We start from the raw sequence: 23,559 nt of genomic DNA, 5'->3' as shown, positions 1-23,559 counted from the left end.
GTCCTATAGGGAAGTTTGTCTAGTCTAGATAAGAGGCGAGGGTGACTTGGATTATGGTGGTGGCAGAGATGTAGAGAAGTAGATAGATTTAGTACATGTTTTATAGTACTTAATTATGGAAAATGAAAACAAATTTTTAAAATATTATGTTTTTAAATTCTAAGCTTGCTTTGGAACGTCAGAAAACTGCAGAGAGAGAGCGATTGTTTCTTGTATATGCTAAACAGTGGTGGAGAGAATATTTACAAATTCGACCCTCACACAACTCACGGCTGGTTAAGATTTTTGCACAGGTTTGTAAATTGCCTTTGAAAAGTTTCATTCCTGTGTTTAAGATTTACTGTTTTATATGTAAATTTTATTTAATGTGAATGTATAAAATGTATTTCAGACAAATGAAACCAACAACAAAGATGAAAATAAAAAAAATCAAACCTTAATATATATTAATGAATTTTGGAACTTAATTTCAACAAGTTGAGAAAGAAATCTGAACTGGTTATGAGTAGAGAAAACCTTTACTAAACAATTAAGTACCTGAAATAAAATGCCAAAATTCTGTAAATATGGTTTCCACATTCATACAATAAATAAGCAGATATTTCAAGTTTCTCTGGATAATCTTTTTTTTTTAATTCCACAGATATTAATTGAGCATACACCATATAACCGCATCTTCCCTGGCCCCACTTGATTCTGTTCTCCACCTTGCTGTTAGAATAATGTTTCTTTTTCTTTTTTTAAATATATTTTTATTGACAAAACAAAGCAACATACAAACATGAACATTCTGAACATATGAACATTCCATACTTGGTGTACATTGAATGGCTCACAATATCATCACATAGTTGTATTTTCATCACCATGATCATTTCTTAGAACACTTGCATCACTTCAGAAAAAGAAATAAAAAGAAATAAAAAGAAAAAAGAACCCATATATACCATACCCCTTACCCCTCCCTGTCATTGACCACTAGTATTTCTATCTACCCAATATATTTTAATCTTTTTTCCCTCTGTTTTTTTCTATACCCGTTGCCCCTCATTTTCATTGATCACTAGTGTTTGTCTACTCAATTTATTTTAACATTTGTTCCCTCTATTATTTATTTATTTTTAATCCATATTTTTTACTCATCTGTCCATACTGTAGATAAAAGGAGCATCAGGCACAAGGTTTTCACAATCACACAGTCACATTGCAAAAGCTATGTCATTACACAATTATCTTCAAGAAGCATGGCTAGTGGGACACAGCTCTACAGTTTCAGGCACTTCCCTCTAGCCTCTCTAATACACTTTAAACTAAAAAGGGGATATCTATATATCCTCCAGGATAACCTCTCAACTCAGTTTGAAATCTCTCAGCCACTGGCACTTTATTTTGTCTCATTTCTCTCTTCCCCCTTTAGGTCAAGAAGGTTTTCTCAATCCCTTGATGCTGAGTCCCAGCACATTCTAGGATTTCTGTCCCACATTGCCAGGGAGGATTATACCCCTGGGAGTAATGTTCCATGTAGAAATGGGGTGGACAGTGAGTTTGGTTGGCTTGTTGGTTGAGAGAGGCCACATCTGAGCAACAAAAGAGGTTCTCTAGGGGTGACTCTTTCGCCTGATTTTAAGTAGACTTAGCCTGTCCTTTGTGGGGATAGGTTTCATATGAACAAACCCCAAGATTGAGGGCTCGACCTATTGATTTGGTTGTCCCCACTGCTTGGGGGACAAGCAGATGGCGAGAATATCAGGAATTCTCCAAATGGGGAAGTTGAATTTTCTCCCTGTCTTGCCATTCCCTCATGGGGACTTTGCAAATACTTCTTTATTCACTGTTCAGATCACTCTGGGATTTATCGGGGTCTCACACTGGACAAACCTACAAAATCTTATGCCCTATTCAAGGTTCCATGTGCTTATGGTGTTTAATTAACCTGTCCATATAAGTTATATTAAGAAATGAACTACTCAAAATACAAATTTTGTACCAAATAAACGTTTTTTGCTTTAGTCTCACACAGAAGTTGAAGTTTTAAAATATGAATGACCATCCATTTTTGACACCCTGCAATATTGACGTTCCTTTGTTCTTCCTCATGCAAAAACATTTTTAAATTTGTACATTTAGTCACTATCATTGTATTCTCCAGGTATTCCTAGATTATAACATCTCAGTCTTTGTCGTCTATCTTTCCTTCTGGTTTCATATGTGCCCCTACCCCTCCTCCCTCTATCATTATCACATTCAGCTTCATTCAGTGTACTTACATTACTGTGCTACAGTCTGATAGTTTTCTGCTATCCATTTTTGAATTTTTACAATCAGTCCTGCTGTACAATCCTGTATCCCTTCAGTTCCAATTCCCCAATATCTACCCTATTTCTATCTCCTGATGACCTCTGTTCTTAACTGAAATTCTCCAAGTTCATTCATTTATGTTCATTAAATTTTGTTTTTTGATTTAATGCAGATGAAATGCTTTTTTTTTTAAACTTGGACATGTCATTGATCATTTTGACATTTTGCAATTTGTATGTAAATTTAGCCTTCATGCGCAGAACTGGAACTCTAGGCACAAATGTTTTTGTTAAGGTTTTTTTCTTTAAGATAAATAATATTACGTGTAATCATTCTATATAACCAAGCCAGTGACCAGTGATATTTAAGTGCAGTAATTATATATCTCTGCCTCTTGTTTTTCTATGTCCTAAGCTCCTCTTCTAGCATTAAAAAATTGACATAAACTATATGGTCAGAATGATGTATATCTTGTACCTTTGAGGAATGATATTAAAATGCTTTTTGTATATACAGCCTCATGTAAATGTTTTTATGTGAGTAGAGTATGGTAGTATTTTGACTTATATTCCTCAGATTCTTGCATGTTCCTGAAGCTTTACCCTAATCTCCCGAGATTTGGGACAGGATGAAGTGGTTCAGTTAGTGGACTGGGAATTTGGAATTAGGAGACCATGGTTTGCGAGGGGTGGAAATGATGAAGACTGCTGCTGATTTTCCAGTAGCATTGGCTACATAGCCAATGACAGGCTGACAGAGTAGCAGTTATGTCAGGACACGGGCAAGGACAGACCGGGTCAAATATAACTGGCCCCTGCAATCTGTCTAAGGTGTGAGTATTTGCTGCCATGTGGACTCTGGTGCCAGAGAGGACTCTGGAGTTGGGAGGTGATGGATTGGATGAATGGTAGATGGGAGAGCAGGAAGAAGAGGTTGGGATGTGCAGGTAAGGGATCAAGGGACTCAGACTCTAATTTCCTGTGTTAGACTTAATTGTAAGAGGATTTGAACGATATAGCATAAGGTCTTTAAATCTCATGTAACCATATGAGATTGTCAAATGACTAAGCATTTACACTTTTTATAAGTCCTATGAAGGATACAGAAGTGAAGAGTCTTTTCTAAGACAATGGTGGAATCTGTATTAAGTTGCAGGTTTGACTACTGCCTCTTTGGCTTGACTGTATCACCTTTCTCTGTATAAACACAGTAAATAAGAGGCTGTTTCTCACCGCTGCTTCGTATACTCGACTAGATACAAAATTACTATTACTTAGGGCAGTCTAATTACAAAAACTATAATTTATAGCAAAAAATTATTGTACATAATCTGAAAAAGGATGTCCTATACTTCCAGGCCCTAGAGGAGATGGTCTAGAGCAGTGCTGTGGAATGGAGCGCGCCACAACGAAGGGACGCTCCGTGCCTGTGTTATCCCCATCCTGCTCAGCAGCCCTGAGCCACTTGTGGCCATCAAGCACTTCAAGTGTGGCTAGTGTGACACAGGAGCTGTACTTTATGTTTTATTTAATTTTTAAAAATCATATTTTAATATTACTTAAAATGACCACATCTGGTTCATTGGATAGTACAGATTTAGAGACAGAAATACTGATATTTTCAATTAGCTTAGGGGGTTGTATTTAGATAATATGAAAATATGGCACTATCTTATTCAAGACTTTGTGTTGCGGTGATGAGATGCGTAATGATGTCTCGTATTCTAACATGCTACTGTTGATGGATTGGGGCAAATACTTCCAGTTTTCATGTGCTTGCCGTTTTCTTGCCTATTAGAGGAGTTGTGAAGATAAGCCTAACTTGCCCACATGGGAATTTAATTTAATGAGCTTTATCCTAACCAAAGATCTATAGAATTATAAGGGTCATCATACTTAATAAATCCTTTGTTCTTTTTCTCCCTTTTAGCTGGTTTTGCTGCAGCGTAATAGCTCATTTAATGATAACTTGAATTTTTACTGTAAGAAATTTTTAAATATTATGAAAATTGACCAGTAAGTAAGACAGGAACGATTGAGAAAATATTGTAAAGGAGAGGGTAGAGGATATCCTTTTAATGTTCAGATTGTGATTTCAGTACTTAATGTTTTCATACTTCATGCTGAGTTAATTGTAGAGGAAAATAAAATACTTCCTCATTTTCTTCAAAATGAGAATCATGAGTTCCCGTTTTAAAATGTGGTGCCTTTTAGAGTTGAGAATCTTAGGTATGAGTGGCAATTATAATAGTTCATCATATAAAAAGTCATGATCTTTCTCACTGTAATAGATATTTTTCTCGTTAAGATATGGGATTAGGTTGGAGAAGTGATGTTTTTGTGGAGTGGAATGACACAGTGGTCCCGATAATTCATATATACCTGTATGAAGTATTTGTGTTGGCAGAGATAGGTCTTATTTCCTGAGGATCCCTGCCATAATAGAGTGTTGAATTGTCCCTGAACCCTGAAGAGTAAGTTGTCCTTTTGCTTTGCCGTCTCAGTAGTCGTGGAGAAGGGGAATATGAGCTGTAGTAGTATTCTAAACACACAGTCACTGGAGACCTCTAGATGCACAGTAGCTTTTCAGCACAAGCACTAGGATTTGTTCCGTATTTAGAATGTAAGATATTTTCATAAAGCTCTGTTTTCAGATAGACGATAAAGATTGAGATGGTATAATCTAGGAGTGCCTAGAGTGTATAATAATAGTGACTAAATGTACAGATTTTAAAAATGTTTTTGCATGATGAAGAACAAAGGAATGTCAGTACTGCAGGGTGCTGAAAATAAATTGGTAATTAATATTTTAAAATTTCAACTTATGTGTGAAACTAAAGCAGAAAATGTTTATTTGGTACAAAATTTATATTTTGACTAGTGCATTTCCTAATATGACTTATGTAGATAGCTTGATTGAGCACCATAAGAACTTGGAATCTTGGATAGGGCATGAGAGTTTGTTGGTTTGTCCAGAGTGATGCCCCGATGAATCCCCGAGTGATTCGATCAGTGAGTGGAAAAGTATTTGCAAAGTCCCCTTTGGGGAATGATGAGAACAGGGAGAAATTCAGCCTCCCCAAGTTGAATTCTTGATATTCTCACAAGCGGTGGGGACAACCAAAGCTATAGGCTGAGCCCCCAGTCTTGGGGTCAGTTCATATGAAACTTAACCCCACAAAGGATAGGTCAAGCCTACTTAAAATTAGGCCTAAAAGTCACCCCCAAGAGAACCTCTTTTGTTGCTCAGATGTGGCCTCTCTCTCCAGCCAACACAACAAGCAAACTTACCACCCTCCCCCTGTCTACGTGGGACATGACTCCCAGGGGTGTGGACCTTCTTGGCAATGTGGGACAGAAATCCTAGAATGAGCCTGAGACTCAGCATCAAGGGATTGAGAAAACCTTCTCGACCAAAAGGGAGAAGAGGGAAATGAGACAAGTGTCAATGGCTGAGAAATTCCAAACAGAGTGGAGAGGTTATCCTGGAGATTATTTTTACGCATTAAGTAGATATCACCTTGTTATCCAAGATGTAATGGAGAGGCTGGAGGGAACTACCTGAAAATGTAGAGCTGTGTTCCAGTAGCCATGTTTCTTGATGATGATTGAATAATGATACAGCTTTCACGATGTGACAATGTGATTGTGAAAACCTTGTATCTGATTCTCCTTTTATCTACCTTGTCAACAGATGAGTAGAACATATGGAATAAAAATAAATAATAGGGGGAACAAATGTTAAAGTAAATTTAGTTTGAAATGCTAGTGATGAATGAAAGCGAGGGGTAAGGGGTATGGTATGTATAATCTTTTTTTTTTCTGTTTTCATTTTATTTTTCTGAATTGATGCAGATGTTCTAAGAAATGATGAATATGCAACTATGTGATGATATTGTGAATTATTGATTATATATGTAGGATGGAATGATCATGTGTTAATGCTTTAGTTTGTTAAATTTTTTTAATTAATAAATTAAAAAAATTTAAAAAAAAAGCAAAAACTCTTTTTCAAAACTTTGCTTTTGATTAACTTAGCCAGTCAGTTTCCTGAGGATCTCTGAGTGTGATGTGCCTAATAGAAACAAACAAAATCATTGTTATGTCAGTAGATACAAAAAGTTATTTGTTCTCTGGATATATGTTCTTAAATTCTGTTTGCTAGTATGAAAGAACACTTAAAAGGCTCTGGAGTCAGATAGATCTGGGTTTGAATCCTGAAGCTGTAAATAACTTCAGTTTCTGTACCTGTGAAATGAAAATATCTGGGATGTTAGGAAGATTGACATAGAAATTGCATGCACCACGCTCAGCATCCTTGTGACTCTAAATAGCATTGAGAATTATTTTATCCCGTATTAATGTCTCGTAAGGAAGGGTACTAACATTGGAGACTATTAATCTGTCATACAAAAATGTTTTCCGTCTCTTCTTCGTCTAGGATGAAAATGGGATAAATAGGCCAGTCTGTTCCTATGTTAAACCGCTTCGAGCTGGAAGACTTCTGGATACTCCAAGGCAAGCGGCAAGATTTGTTAATGTCCTTGGCTATGAAAGAGCCCCCGTTATTGGAGGAGGAGGTAAACAGGAACAGTGGTGCACTCTGCTGGCCTTTCTGTGTAGAAACAAGGTATCATTCGTGCATAATAGAATTAAATAGCAGTAAATCTTAGCTACCCTTGAGTTTAGAATACAGTTTTAAAAGTTATCTTAGAAGAAATGTACATGTAGTTAACTTGAACAAGTCAGAATATTGTTTTCACCATTTTCCCGTAACATTTAAATGTCAATACATTAAAAAGAAAACACAGCTTTATTTTCTTTCTCATTTGGTTTCTTATTTCCCTTAATGTGATTCCTGTGAGTTAGGAACATACATTTGAATATTCTAATGATTTTATGTCAGTGAGATCATATAATATTGGTCCTTTTGTGTCTGACTTATTTCATTTGACGTATCTTCACCAGTATTGTCGTTATTTATCAGAACTTCATTCCTTTTTACAGCTGAATAATATATGCATATACCATATTTTGTTTATTCTAATAATAAAAATGTGTTATCTAATGTCCATCAATGACTAAACACACAGTCCCTGGAGACCTCTAGATGCACAGTAGCTTTTCAGCACAAGCACTAGGATTCATTCTGTATTTAGAATGTAAGATATTTTTATAAAACTCTGTTTTCAAAACTTTGCTTTTGATTGACTTAGCCAATGTATTATCTAATGTCCTAATAATAAAATATGAAAATATCTTACATTTTAAATACAGAGCGAATCTTAGTGCTTGTGCTGAAAAGCTGCTGTGCATCCAGAGGTCTCCAGTGACTGTGTTTAGTTGTAGTTGATGGGTATTAGATAATACATTTTTAAAATAAGAAAATGACAGTACAAAATGAACATGGAAAAATAATTTTGAAATTGTAGGGTATTTTGTTTAGTTCCAAATATAAGTCTATATTTAAGAATATATTTAAATGTATTAATGTTAAAGTTTTTAGTGAATTTATTTCAGTAAATAAATTTTATAGATTGTGGAATGTTTTCTAATCTGTATTCTAAAAATGTTGATAATAGACGAGTAAGACTATTTTTAGCATTCAAATTCTGTTGAAGTAGGGTAGAAAAACATAAGTTTCCTTAATGTATAATTGAAGTTATTTTGTCCAGTCTGAGGTCGTATAAATAGTATGGGTATTTACAAGGTACAGCTTACACAATGGAAGAAACCCTGTGGGTGAGATATTGATTTGTCGTTTGGAAAGACTGACAATTAAACATTCAATTTCAAAAAAGTTATTTTGATTTATTAAGCTGTAGTCCTCAAAAGCTGCGTGTATTTTAAATTTCTAATATATAAAAATGCCACATATTTAAAATTACTATGTAAATAATTCTTTTGTAAAGCAGATAATCACCCCTTATATTCACTATTTTGTTTTTGTCTACCTAGGTTTCTTTGAAGAGATAACACACTTCATTTATTTATTTATTTATTTAAACATAACAACATATAAACACGAGCATTCTTACTATATGATCATTCCATTCTTGGTATATGATCAGTAACTCACAGTATCATCACATTGTTATATATTCATCACCATGATCACTTCTTAGAACATTTGCGTCAATTCAAAAAAAGAAAAAACTCGTACATACCATACCCCTGACCCCTCCCTCTCATTGATTGCAATTATTTCCATCTACCCGATATGTTTTAGCCTTTGTTTCCCCTATTTTTTTTATACTCCTTATCACTCCCTTTCATTGATCACTAGCATTTCAATCTACTGAATTTATTTAAACATTTGTTCCCCCTATTATTTATTTATTTTTAATCCATATGTTTTACTCATCTGTCCATACCATAATTAAAAGAAGCATCAGGGTGGGCCACAGTGGCTCAGTAGGCAGAGTTCTCACCTGCCATGCCGGAGACCCAGGTTTGATTCCCAGTGCCTGCACATGCAGAAAAAAAAAAAGGAGCATCACACACAAGGTTTTCACAATCACACAGTCACATTGAGAAAGCTATGAGATAACACACTTTAAAGTAGAAGCTTGAAGATTATTTAAACATTTAAAATGTTGTTACACAAACATTGGCATTATAACTATAAAAAATTTAACAAGCCAAAACTTGAATTCCCAATAGTAGCTCTTTTATATTTTTCTTTTTATCTCCATGTATATGTTTCATTTTTTCATAATTATGGTATATATAACTTTTCTTGTTCTGCTTTATAGTTTAGCATTATGCTATGAACATTTTTCCATGTGTTGCTACAATCTTTTTTTATTAATTAAAAAAAATTAACAAAACATTTAGAAATCATTCCATTCTACATGTACAATCAGTAATTCTTAATATCATCACATAGTTGCATATTCATCATTTCTTAGTACATTTGCATCGATTTAGAAAAAGAAATAAAAAGACAACAGAATAAGAATTAAAACGATAATAGAGAGAAAAAAAAACCTATACCTCACATGCAGCTTCATTCAATGTTTTAACATAATAGCATTACAATTAGGTAGTATTGTGCTGTCCATTTCTGAGTTTTTATATCCAGTCCTGTTGCACACTTTGTATCCCTTCAGCTCCAATTACCCCTTCTCTCTTTTTTTTTTTTTTTAATTAACGGAAAAAAAGAAATTAACCCAACATTTAGAAATCATACCATTCTACATATGCAATCAGTAATTCTTAACATCATCACATAGATGCATGATCATCGTTTCTTAGTACATTTGCATCGGTTTAGAAGAACTAGCAACACAACCAAAAAAGATATAGAATGTTAATATAGAGAAAAAAATAAAAGTAATAATAGTAAAAACAAAACAAAACAAAAACCTATAGCAGATGCAGCTTCATTCAGTGTTTTAACATGATTACTTTACAATTAGGTATTATTGTGCTGTCCATTTTTGAGTTTTTGTATCTAGTCCTGTTGTACAGTCTGTATCCCTTCAGCTCCAATTGCCCATTCTCTTACCCTGTTTTTACCTCCTGCTGGACTCTGTTACCAATGACATATTCCAAATTTATTCTCGAATGTCTGTTCACATCAGTGGGACCATACAGTATTTGTCCTTTAGTTTTTGGCTAGACTCACTCAGCATAATGTTCTCTAGGTCCATCCATGTTATTACATGCTCCATAAGTTTATCCTGTCTTAAAGCTGCATAATATTCCATCGTATGTATATACCACAGTTTGTAGCCACTCTTCTGTTGATGGAGATTTTGGCTGTTTCCATCTCTTTGCAATTGTAAATAACGCTGCTATAAACATTGGTGTGCAAATGTCCATTTGTGTCTTTGCCCTTAAGTCCTTTGAGTAGATTCCCAGCAATGGTATTACTGGGTCGTATGGCAATTCTATATTCAGCTTTTTGAGGAACCGCCAAACTGCCTTCCACAGTGGTTGCACCATTTGACATTCCCACCAACAGTGGATAAGTGTGCCTCTTTCTCCGCATCCTCTCCAGCACTTGTCATTTTCTGTTTTGTTGATAATGGCCATTCTGGTGGGTGTGAGATGATATCTCATTGTGGTTTTGATTGGCATTTCTCTAATGGCCAGGGACATTGAGCATCTCTTCATGTGCCTTTTGGCCATTTGTATTTCCTCTTCTGATAGGTGTCTGTTCAAGTCTTTTTCCCATTTTGTAATTGGGTTGGCTGTCTTTTTGTTGTTGAGTTGAACAATCTCTTTATAAATTCTGGATACTAGACCTTTATCTGATATGTCATTTCCAAATATTGTCTCCCATTGTGTAGGCTGTCTTTCTACTTTCTTGATGAAGTTCTTTGATGCACAAAAGTGTTTAATTTTGAGGAGGTCCCATTTATTTATTTCCTTCTTCAGTGCTCTTGCTTTAGGTTTAAGGTCCATAAAACCGCCTCCAGTTGTAAGATTCATAAGATATCTCCCTACAATCTTTATGATTTCCATCTTTTAGTGGCTGAATATGTTTTCCTGAGCAGATATATAAAATTTGCTTAACTATTTCCTTAATTGTAGGAATTGTTTCATTTGGCCAAGTAAGGCTTGCTTCCAATTTTTTGATACTATCGTGTATGAATTTTTGTTCTGGATTCAAGCATATTGTGATTTTTATTTTAAGTTAATTTTTTAGAATAAAATCCCAGGACAAAAATTACTAGGTCTACAAGGTTGGGTATTATTATTTTTTTTTAATAAATTTAAAATTTATAAAATGCTATTTGTTTTATTATTGTTAATGTTTTAAAAAAGCAGTGAACCCACAATTTTGAGGGGAAAGAAATGTCACTCATTCTAATACTCAGTAGTTATTTTGCTTTTATATATTAACCGTAGTTCTCTTTCACTTGTATGTATATTTTTGTATAATTGCAGCCATATGGTTTGATACTCTAATATGCTTTTTTCACAGAAACAAATTTTCAAATATTTTCTGTTTTTTTAGTAGTCTTCATAATTTTTCAAAAATTTGTGGAAATAATATAACCATATCAAAGAGAATTTGGAAAATAGAAGGAAAAAAATTAAACACGAATCTACCCTAGTAATAGCCATTGTTGTTATTTTGTTAATTTCCCTCCCATTTTTCCTGTGTTTCTATTTCCTTAAAGTTATGATGCAAAGGTACTATAACTCATTTTAATTTATGTTTGAAATTTATGTTTTGAATGGAAATGAAAATTCCATTTATTTGTATTTCCTGCTATATGATTTCTTGACTTGTTCATGTCCTTTTAGCTGTTCATCTGTTGAAATTATACTGCTTTTTTTCTGTATGTTGAATTATTTATAAACTTTTGAATTTGAATGCCCCCGTTAAAGAGTATACATTATGACTATCAGATTGGTGAGCACAAACTTTATAAGATAATTTAGACTCTTTTAAACGTAACACATTATCTGTGTTTTCCCCATTATTTCAGCTTATAAATTGGACTAATGATTAAAAGTGAAAAAATTTATTAATACTTTTTTACTGTAATTTTGTATTAAATATTTAATGAAGACACAATTTGAAGGAATAAATACTTAGTTTTAACTCATTGCCTTTGCTAGGGTGATTGTGAAGATCATGCAAACCTTCTGTGCAGCCTGCTTCTTGGGTATGGACTGGAGGCCTTTGTCTGCGTGGGTACAAAGGCTAAAGGAGTACCCCATGCCTGGGTTATGACTTGTGGGACTGATGGAACCATCACTTTCTGGGAGAGTTTAACAGGACATAGGTGAGTTAAATAAGTTTGAAAGAATATTAAAACAAAGATGTAAATGGTTTAATTGATATGTTCTTTGTTCATATTAACTGTACTCAAAGGTACATATTAGGAATTTTAGTTGTTAGTCTTTGTACCCCTAATAGTCTTTGCTAACATGATGTTGGTAAATATAACTTACATTTGCTTTTTCTTAAAAATTATTTTCTATATATATTGCGATTTTGTATAAAAATTAATTTTGTATAATTGGCATGTATGTATGTTTTTTATAATTGGCCTAGTTTTAATAATGATTTCTTTTGAAAATTTGATGTGGTCACCAGTTCCCTGTTGGTAAATCCACTGGACGTTTTTTCAGTTCTTGAGCTTGTCACCAAGTTTTTTAAAATATTTTTTATTGAGAAATCTTCACACACAAATAGTCCATCCAGAGTATACAATCAGTGGCTCACCATCATCACATAGTTGTGTCTTCATTAACATGATCATTTTTAGAACATTTGCCTCACTCCAGAAAAAGAAATAAAAGAAAAAACGTGCACGTCCCATACCCCTCACCCCTCCCTCTCATTGACCACTAGTATGTTACCCAAACTTTTTTACTCCTTATCCACCCATTATTTATTTATTTTATCCTTATATTTTTTACTCATCTGTCCATGCCATCTGTCACCAGATTTGGAAAGAGTTGAGCACTCCCTCCTTCCTAGAATACTCTCTTTTCTTTGCTTCCCTGATATCATGGCCTTTCAGTTTTTCATCCTTCCTCCCTGGCTGGTCTTGTTCTCAGTTTTTCTTCACCCTGTCTTTAAATGTTCGAGTTCTTAAAGGACAGCCGTGGGCCCTCATCCCGTTTTATATTCTTTCTTTTGGATTGATAGTTGGTTAGTTGTGCCTACCAGTGTATAGCTAGATTATCTGTGTTATCTGAGATTAACTTTTTATCTTAATATGCATAAAATATATTGTAGTGTTAAAGGAATAAAGTTGGTTTCTTTATCTTAAGAAAGTATACCACAAAATCAATATGGAGTAATCATATTGTGGAAATATAGGGAAAAATAAGTGTAAATTCTAACACTGGGAAATAGTTATGGCCTTAAATGTAAGACATCTCAATGAGATGTTGTCTTTTTACTTTTTAAGTTTTCATTATATGAAATTATTTAATTTTTTTAGGTACATCCATAAACCTATCAATCCTGATGAACCTCCACTTGCTGAACAGACCAAACCATTGTACCCATATCGAACAATTGGTTGTGTTTTCAATCATCAGATGTTCCTGGGAAATTGTCAGCCCTCAGACTCAGTAGAAGTCTGCATATTTGATTTGAATGATGAATCCAAATGGAAACCCATGAGTGAGGAAGCAATTAAATCTGTGTGTGCTCCAGGAGCTACAACATCACTTCCTCCCTTTCCTCCTCTGTGTGAGTCCATGATTGACGCTTCAGGAACAAGCAATGAAATGGAAATGCAGCTAAGGCTTCTAGTGTCAGAACACAGGAAGGTGATGAACATTGAAATAGTTGTAGTTTCATCATTTTAAAACTTATTTCTGTTGTTATAAATTTTTTTGATGTATACTATAGTGCTAAACTATTCTAGCCTGAAACAAAAAATATATAGTCCTTACCTTTCTGAAGCTTATACTTTTAGAATTCATGAGAGTTAAATTCTAAGACTCAAAATTTTCAAATTCACTTTTATTTCTAGATGTATTACTTTCTCATGGAACTGAAGACTGTTGGATTTATTCACATCTTAATATTAGACTTCTGCTTAATTCCACTATTTGGATTTCTTCTTTATTCAGATCATTTCCCCATTTAAAAATTGGGTTGTACTTTTTTGATATTCACATTTGGTTTTTTTCCAGGTTTGTTTTTTTTTCCTATTGTACTCAGTCAGGTAGATGTAAAATGATATCCTCATTCTGGCTTTAATTTGCATCTCCCTGGGCCTATTAGATTGAACCTCTTGTTTCAGTTTCTTCTTTTGTAAAGTGCTTTAAAGAAGACCCAAAAGCACTAATCTTTTCTTTATGAAAAGAGTAATGTATTTTGCTACATTAAAATTAAGAATTTATGTTTATCGAAAGAAACCTTTAAAAGAGTGAAAGATAATCCTTGAAGTAGGAAAACTTATTTGCGGTGCATATAACCACCAAAGAACTAGATTTCAGAATTCTAATAAAAGATTTATTTCTAGTTCACTCTTTGGGGTTCCATCCCCATAGTATTCCTCACCTTGGTTGAGCCCTGTTTTCTATGTTCCCTGAGGCCATTAAGGCAAACTGATCAGATATATTCTCTGGGTTTCATTACTCTTAGTTTTGTCCCATTCATTTATTTTTAACTTGCTCATTTATCAACTCATCAAGACATTTAAAAATATGTTTGAAGAAATCTTTACTCTAGAATTTGCAGTGTGTTTTCAGCAGTAGGGCCTATCAGGGCACCTCTTCCATTATACTGCTGGAAATGCAGACCTGGGTTGCTGTCCTTCCTGCGTCACTCACACTGCGTGTTAGCTTTCTTTCCCTAGGCCCTGCTTCCAAATGAAACCAACATAAGAATTACTGTGTACAAAGAAAACAGCTGTGCTGCATGCCAGTGTTGATCATTGGCTAGGTTAATGATACCTGTAACCAGCAAGTGAGATTCAAGTTTTTGTTGGTTTATCATGGTAACATAAATAATGTAAAACATGCTATTTTGACCATTTGTAAAAATACAATTTAGTGGTATTAATTACACTTTTTGAGTTTCTGTTTTGAGTGATGAAAAGTTCTAGTAACGTACAGTGGTAATGACAGCAGAACACTGTTAAAAGTGTTCTTTTCATCACCCAAAATGACAGTGTTCTGCTGTCATTACCGCTGTATGTTACTAAAACTTTTCATGACCCAGAACACAAACTTATTACCTATTAAGCTGTAACTTCCCTTTCCCTCTTTTCTCAGCCCTTGCATTTGACTCTGCATTTACTTAGACTAGATATTTTAAAAATTGAGATTCACATTTTGCCACACGAAAAATATAGGTGACCATTTAACTTGAGATCAGTTAAAAATTAAGTAACTTGTGATCTCAAAACTCACTGAGACTCTGTCTTCCATGTTAGGACCATCCTACGTGGACTTTTGTAGTAGATGCTTCTTTAATGTCTCTACTATGGGATTTGGGGCCTTCCTGAACGTCATTGTAATAAAGTGTATTTTTCTAAGAAGTCAAACCTGATGGGGTACAAGGGTAGTTCAGTGGTAGAATTCTCACCTGCCTTGTGGGAGACCTAGGTTTGATTCCTGGCCCATGCAGTTCCCTCCCCCCAAATAAAAACAACAACAACAACAAACAAACAGAAAAAAACAAGCAAGTAAAGAAACAAAAAACAAAAAATACAAAAATTCAACAAATGGTGCTGCAATAACACGATGTTCACATGGAAAAAGAATGAAATGTGACCCCTGCCACACATACAAAAAAAGCAAAAACGTGATGGCTATAGTTTCTTTATTTTATTTTTATTTATGTGTGTCCCTGTAATAATCAGTAGGAAAATTTTTTAATTATGATAGGTTTAAAAAAATTTTTTTGGCATACATTAAAATAATCAACATTTTTATTATCATTGGTTTCTTAAATATAATATATTTCACTTTTTTCCCCCTTCTTTTGATTGCTATAGGATCTAGGCCTCACTACTGTTTGGGAAGACCAGCTTTCCTATCTTTTATCTCCAGCTTTGGCTTCTTATGAGTTTGAACGTACGACAAGCATATCTGCCGGCAATGAAGAATTTCAAGATGCGATAAGAAGGGCTGTGCCTGATGGTCACACATTTAAAGGGTTCCCAATACATTTTGTATATAGAAACGCAAGGCGTGCATTTGCTACATGTCTTCGGTAAGGTATACTCTTTGGACCATAAATATTTCTGGCTTAGGAGTCTCAGAGATCAGTTTGTCTAGGAATGACATCAGAATCACATGGGGAGCTTTTAATAAATATACATGACTAAACCTCCTTGCCACAGATTTTGGTTCTTTTAGTCTGAAATTTGGTCCTGGTAGATATATCTTGGGATAAATTCCCTGATAATTTTAGTACAGTCTCAACCAAAAATCTCTGATCTTGTCTGGTGTAATTTTTTCAATATAGGGCTGGTGGTGAAAGAATCTGTCATTTGAATAACTAGACCCAAATTACAGAGCTTTTGGTAGCAGAGAGATAGGATTTTAAATGCCAGAGTACTTGTAAATAAGAAAATAATGTCTATGTTCACTTCTTCATTGAATAATTTTGCTTTCTTATGTAGATCTCCTTTCTGTGAAGAAATAATCTGTTGTCGTGGAGACCAAGTGCGACTGGCAGTTCGTGTCCGAGTGTTTACTTACCCCGAATCTGCATGTGCTGTTTGGATCATGTTTGCTTGTAAATATCGCTCGGTATTATAGAACTATTATACCGGTGTGTTTTTGGAATTTTACACATTGTACACGACTAGCTGTTGAGAGGTTCCTTAGTTTAAAATCACTTATGGCTTGGATGCCATATTTCGGTTTTGTATATATCTGATTGATAATGTTTGCAAAAATAATAATGTGTATATTCAAAAATTAAGGATGAGAAACCTGTATAAATCTTGTGAAATTTAGTTTAAATTAAGTGTATAGCCTATTTTAATAAATATTGCTTTGTTTATGGGTATTCAGTAGTTTAAATATGAATATAAATTTACTTAATTTTCTTTACGTTAATAGTAATCAGAAAGATATTTCTCTAAGGGTTGAGCCATAGTAAAATCAACATGATAATTAATTTTCATAGTTTTAATAGGATTATTATATACAAATCTAGAGAAATTAACCTCATAACAGACTTATTACATAGGTGAAAATATTCTTTGCAGGATTATGACATTTGTGGTATATTAATGGCCCTAGGGATATTTGCAACTTTTTATTAATAACCAAAAAAACCTTACATGGAAGTAGTAAATAATTTATAAATATTTGCAGTTCTGTCCATTATAAAAATGAGTTAGGTGTTTTCAAAAAACATTTGTTACACTCCTAAATTGTTTTCTATAGTTCATATTGACTGTCTGTTGCTGATTTTTCATGTTCAGAAGATTAATTACTACCCTGTATGGATTCCACTTTCTTACTACCCGATTAATTACTACCCTGTATGGATTCCACTTTCTTACTACCCACCCCACCTTTTTTTCATTGTGGTGGTAAAAGCATCTGAGTATATGACTAATGTAAATCAGAGAATCATTCTGTGAAGCTCCTGAAAACAAACCTATGTGAGTGACTCTATGCTGATACTTATCTTAAAATTGAGCAAGTTTTAAAAGGGAAGCAAAAGTGAGCCCTGGAAAGACTATAGCAATTTGACTTAAGAAGCTGCATGATACAGGTGATAGGTTTGGCTGTCCATTTGGCGTCTTGTACCTGGTTTCTGATTCACTTCCTTCATCTTTGAGTTTCCTTAAGAAAGGAACTGTGTGCAAGTTGGCTATACAAGTTATTAATCCTTTTCATCATTTTAATTCACCACTGCAAATGCTTTGTTGTTTTTATAAAAACTAAAATCTAAAAGAATCCAAAAATTTTTGTTTTTTGTGATAATTTCTAATTTCTTTTAAAAATCTGAAAATATTATCTTGAACCAGTTCTTCACTGATAAAGAAAAACAGATGTTTCTTATGAAATGAGAATTAAGATATTTTTATTAGGTTGCCAAAATTACATATAGAGCTATCAACTGAAAGAAAATTGCTTATAACTATTTATGAGGCACATACGAAGAGGCTGACTATATTAAGATCAAGGCCATATTAAAATTAAGGCTGGGCTTCCTACCATAACTACCATATTAACACATATATTTCAAATGCTGTTTTGATATACATTGTAAAATAAATTTGCTTTTTATGCCTTTAATATAGAGTCTGGCATGAATGAATATTTTTCTCTAAAGATGGCTTATTTCAAAAGATTTCAGTGCATTTATCACTAGAATTCTGCTACTCTCTTCTAATAATCTTTCTTTTTAAAAATTAACCTCACCTTCTATAATTAGCTCTCATAATAGTTTTTTAATTAAAAACAAAATGTTTTTCTAATACTATGTCTGTATTGTGTTCTTATAGACAATATGTGCACTAACACTGTCCTCCTCTCTATACAATTTGACTATAATATGAAAGTATATTTATTTTTTAGATAAGTATCAGAAATTTAGAAACTTCATTTTCATTATTCAAGCATGAACTTGTTAAACAAAACTTATTAAATTCAATTCAAACTAACTGAACACTCCAAGTGCCCTTTATATTTTTTCTGGTGTTGAGTTTTACATTTTTTAGCTATCATCTACAAAAACACATTTATAGCCTGGCAGTTCCAGAAAGTACACATATTTGAGAGTCAGTTTTCTACTTCATAACAAGCACAGGTTGGAAGCAAATGTAGTGTTGTCTTTATATTTGGAAAAAAAGCTCCGTAAGTTGTAGTGTTGTGTACTAGGTAGCTTATTATCAGAAGACATTAGTGAGAGCCGTTAATCACTTGACCTATCTCATGATCCTGTTTTATGCCCTTCTATATGGGAAAATAGACTACAGTTTGCAATTTGATGATTATTTCTTTGACTCTTACATAAGAAGTATTTTATACTTAACTAAATATGTATAAGAATTAGAGCATCTCTTTTTAACATGTGCTTAACTGCTTTCTGGCAATTGGCATTTGAGAAATGATTTGCGATTAACTAAAGGGTATATAAAATCTTGAAAACGAAATAGCCAAGCATATAAACTAGAAGCCATCCACTTTCGAAAAGCTGAACATTCATACTGTTTATGGCATTATCTATATTTTAAGCACAAGTTCAGTTATAATAATGTGTTTAAATATGGCAATTAAATACTGATTAATATTTTCTTCTGAGATTTGGATGACATATTTAATTGTAAATTATTTTGACTTGTATTTGGTTTTTTAATTAACTGAGACCAGTGTTAAAATAGTCAGTGGTAGAAGGACTATTACCTAGCAGTTTCTCTGATTCCATTGAATTTACACTTGTGCTAATATCTCCAAATCATGTTTTCTAGTATTCTTGAAGGTAGCTCGTTTTTTTTTTTTTTAAATACCTGGTCAGAAACAGAGTCTTAACTGCCTTTATGTTCTTCATTTTTAGTGCGATTTAATATTTCATGGCCTGGAATCATAGGATTTTGGACTTGAATCTTAGGGCTTCTGGTACACTTGCCCTATATAGACTAATGAAGTGGAGATCCAAAAAAGTTAAGTTCTTTTCCCAAGGATACATATCTTTAGTTCTAGAACTCAACTTCTGACTTTATTTACTTCTTTTTGATCTGAGTGTCCAAATGTGAATTTTTCTCTCTCCAGGGATGGCATTATTGGGTATGACCAATCAACCATCCAACCAATAATGTAGAAAAACTTTCATGATAACTTTGCTGCTATCTTCTCTGTTAAAAAAAAAGAAGGGCGATGCTAACTTCTCAGACTGCTTCTCATCTTAGTAGTTCGACACAAGAGGTAGAATGTGGAAGGCATCTGTCTCTTATGGTACCCATCACATAGCCTATAAAAAATTACAATAATACATAAGGTGCTAAGTCACTTACAAGTGGGACCTGGGGAAGTTGTGGCCCCACGAGGGGCAGTGAGCTTCCTAAGATTTCTTGTGGTGTGATGAGATGATAATAGGAAGTTAGGTAGAACAAGTAGTTCGATACAAGAGGTAGAATGTGGAAGGCATCTGTCTCTTATGGTACCCATCACATAGCCTGTAAAAAATTACAATAATACATAAGGTGCTAAGTCACTTACAAGTGGGACCTGGGGAAGTTGTGGCCCCAAGAGGGGCAGTGAGCTTCCTAAGATTTCTTGTGGTGTGATAAGTTGATAATAGGAAGTTAGGTAGAACTCTGTTTGATATATTCAATGAATGACTGACACCCTGGAATAGTGGCTGTGAGTCTGTGTCCAATAAACATTCCAGTCACATTATCTGTATTCCAAGAGAATTAATTCTCCAGTCCATTCACAAATTAGGTGTAACTGGCTAGTTTTTAACTTTTACAAAATCCCTTTGCCAAAATGTATGGTGAGGGACTTGGTGAGTGGACATGACTCCCTCGTGAAAAATCACCTGGGCTGGGTCCAAGATGGCAGCTTAGTGAGGTGTGGGATTTAGTTTGCCCTTCAGAGCAGCTAGTAAATAGCCAGGAACAGTACAGAACAACTGCTGAGGTCACATCACTGACTGGACACAATGTACACCAGTCTGGACAAGCTGGACCAACTGTGATCCCACCCAGAACCATGAATCCCCCAAGCTCTGGCAGCTAGCACTACTTCCCCACAGGCTGGTTCCCGGAGGGGAAAAGAAAGAGACTTTACTAACTGCAAAGGGCTGAGCTCAACCAAGCTCCAATTGTAGAATTAACAAATTCTGACTAATAAAAATAGGCCTCCAGCTCAGCTGAACCTCAAATAAAAGCTAAATTTACTAGTTTTTGCCATGGTGCAGAGGGGGTAGGGCTAACGGGGAAAAAAAATCAGAGGGTTTTTTGGATTGGACAGCACAAAATACTTGAAAAGGTCTGGACCCTAAAAAAAAAGAGGGGGCACATAGGACCTGGGGACAGACACAAACCAACTTAAGCTCTTGATTAACAAACCCGGGGAATGGGGTCCTGCTCTGAAAAGGATTTTTTTTTCTTTGTTTCTACCACTTAAAACTGCTCTCAGGTTCCAACTGCCCCAGGCAAGGGCGGAATTAAGCTTGTCTGAGCATCAAAGAGACTGGTCAGGTGAAAAAAGTTAATTCCTTGGGGGGTGTGCCTTCCCCAGGAGAAGGGTGGGGCCTAGCTCAGGTGGAATCCCTCCCTCAAGGAATTCAGACCCCAGGAACTGGAAAACTGAAACAGTTAAAGCCAGCATACTACCTCTCCTCTGTCTCAACCACTCCCCCAGCGGGGAGAGTCTGTTGAAGTTAAAGGTACCACATCACTTCATGCTGGTGGGACCGACAGGCAGACAAGTGGCACAGTGAGCAGGATAGGAAAAACACAAATCTAGAGGCTTCATAGGAAAGTCTGTCAACCTGCTGAGTCTCACCCTCAGGGAAAACTGATGCAGGTGACTCTTTCCTCCTGAGAGGAGGCCAGTCTGGTCTGGGAAAATCTGACTGGGGTTTATAATACCTAAGTAGACCCTCCTAATGTTAAAAAAAGGGCATTATACAGGCAGGGCAAGAAATAAGAAAACAAGAACTGAAAAATTCTGATCCGTTAAACAAAGCCTATGCTAGAGGTCTAGAATAAGTTGAACTGAATATCAAAGAATAGATAGAGAACAAACTCATCCAGCAAGAAAATCATAGGTAAAATAGTGAAAACAATCTCCAGAATAAACTAATAAAGGATATTAAGTGCCTAGAGCAAAATATAACAGATCATACTAGGAAAATTGAAGATATGGCCTAGTTAAAGAAACAAACCAACAACTTAGATGAGATACAGGAGTTGAAACAATTAATTCAGGGTATTCGAACAGACATGGAAAATCTCATCAAGAAACAAATCAACGAATTGAGGGAGGATATAAAGGTAAGGGATGAAAAAAAAAGAAATTGAAAGTCTGAAGAAACAAATCACAAAACTTATGGGAATAAAAGTTACAGTAGAAGAGATGCAAAACAAACAAACAAACAAAAAAAAAAAACAGTGGAAACCCAAAATGTTAGATTTCAAGAGGCAGAAGATAGGATTAGTGAACTGGAGTACGAGACAACTGAAATCCGACAAGCAAAGGAAAAGATAGGGAAAAATATAAGCAGGGACACAGGGAATTGAATGACAACATGAAATGCAGAATATATGTGTTGAGGGTGTTCTCCAGAAGGAGAAGAGAAGGGAAAAGGAGGAGAAAGACTATGGAGGAAATTATCACTGAAAATTTCCCAAATCTTAAGAAAGATTTAAAATTACAGATCCAAGAAGTGCAGCATACCCCAAAGAGAATAGATCCAAATAGACATACCCCAAGACGCTTACTAATCAGAATGTCAGAGGTCAAGGAGAAAGAAAGAATCCTGAAAGCAGCAAGAAAAAAAGCAATCCGGAACCAGAAGAGCAAGCTCAAGAAGAGAGGAAGAGAGAACTGGAAATGTGACCAAATTGATTGAAGAGGTTGATGGCAAGGAAGCTCAAGGACTGTGGCAAGCCAGCCCCGGCATGCTCCACACTTTATAAAGAAAGCATGGAATTTTCCATGACCTGATTGTGGACTTCTAACCTCTGAAACCATTGCACGAGTAGTGTATAGAAACACTGCTTATATTTGAATGTTGATCTTGTACCCACTCTGCTGTACTGATTTATTAGCTCCAGGAGGTTTGCTGTAGATGTTTTGGGATTTTCTACATATAGCACTAGGAATCAAACCCAGGTCTCTAGCATGACAGGTGAGAACTCTGCCTGCTGAGCCACCGTGGCCCACTATTGTGCTTCACTTCATAGTGCTTTGTAGATTGTGATTTTAACAAATTGGAAGTTTATGGCAACCCTGCATTGACCAAGCCTGTTGGTGACATTTGCTCAATAGCATGAGCTCACTCTGCATCTTTATGTCAAATTTTAATCAAGTAAATGCTGAAATAACTTCAGTTACAAACATAAGAAATCATACGCAAAGAGTTAATTGAGAAATGTTGGATTGGATAAGGTGTGACTGGAGACTCAGAGAACTTGTCTTTGAAATGAACACCGATCCACATCCCCATGGACAGAGATGGTAGCCAGTAGAGCATCATCAAGCATCCAACAAACATACTTTTGAAAATTGTTTGATATGGAGCCAGCAGAACAATTCAATAAATAATTCAGTGTCTCTTAAAAAAAAAAAAAAAAAAAAGCAATCCTTCAAATACAAGGGAAGCTCAAAAAGACTATGAGTAGATTTCTCAGCAGCAACGATGGAGGTGAGAAGATAGTGGTATGATATATTTAAGATTCTAAAAGAAAAAGCAGCCTACCAAGAATTCTATATCCAGCAAAATTGTCCTTCAAAAATGAGGGGGAAATTAAAGCATTTTCAGACAAAAAAAAATCACTGAGAGAATTTGTGACCAAGAGACCGGCTCTGCAAGAAATACTAAAGGGAGAACTAGAGACAGATAGTAAAAGACAGGAGAGAGAGGTGTGGAGAAGAGTGTAGAAATGAAGACTATCAGTAAAGGTAAAAAGAAGAAAAATTAGATATGACATATAAAATCCAAAAGGCAAAATGGTAGAAGAGAGTACTGCCCTTACAGTAATGACACTAAATGTTAATGGATTAAACTCCCCAATCAAAACACATAGACTGGCAGAATGTATTATAAAACAGGACGATTGTATATGCTATCTACAGGAGACACATTTTAGACACAAGGACAAACATAGGTTGAAGGTGAAAGGTTGGGAAA

General features: G+C 34.8%; 1 protein-coding gene across 5 annotated transcripts in view; it reads left to right on the top strand.

The window, feature by feature from the left end:
- CEP76 (centrosomal protein 76) overlaps positions 1–23,559 on the top strand; it is a 59,835-nt gene that overhangs the window by 18,989 nt on the left and 17,287 nt on the right. For 3 of the 5 annotated variants that reach the window (XR_013165309.1, XR_013165310.1, XR_013165311.1), the window contains exons 7-13: positions 165–293; positions 6,739–6,927; positions 11,877–12,043; positions 13,214–13,547; positions 15,728–15,945; positions 16,358–16,473; positions 19,255–19,360. Coding sequence is in view for 2 of the 5 variants with exons in the window: in XM_077136041.1 (XP_076992156.1) it covers positions 165–293; positions 6,739–6,927; positions 11,877–12,043; positions 13,214–13,547; positions 15,728–15,945; positions 16,358–16,496 (1,176 nt within the window). In the remaining 3 variants the exon portion in view is untranslated. Of the gene's footprint in view, positions 1–164; positions 294–6,738; positions 6,928–11,876; positions 12,044–13,213; positions 13,548–15,727; positions 15,946–16,357; positions 17,211–19,254; positions 19,361–23,559 lie in introns of those variants that run through there. The other 2 variants (XM_077136042.1, XM_077136041.1) reach the window with 2 other exon arrangements.

Source organism: Tamandua tetradactyla, chromosome 18, assembly GCF_023851605.1.
Source record: "Tamandua tetradactyla isolate mTamTet1 chromosome 18, mTamTet1.pri, whole genome shotgun sequence".
NCBI classification, from domain to species: domain Eukaryota; kingdom Metazoa; phylum Chordata; class Mammalia; order Pilosa; family Myrmecophagidae; genus Tamandua; species Tamandua tetradactyla.
Note: the sequence above shows the minus strand (reverse complement) of the source record. Positions and strands in the feature narration are given on the sequence as shown.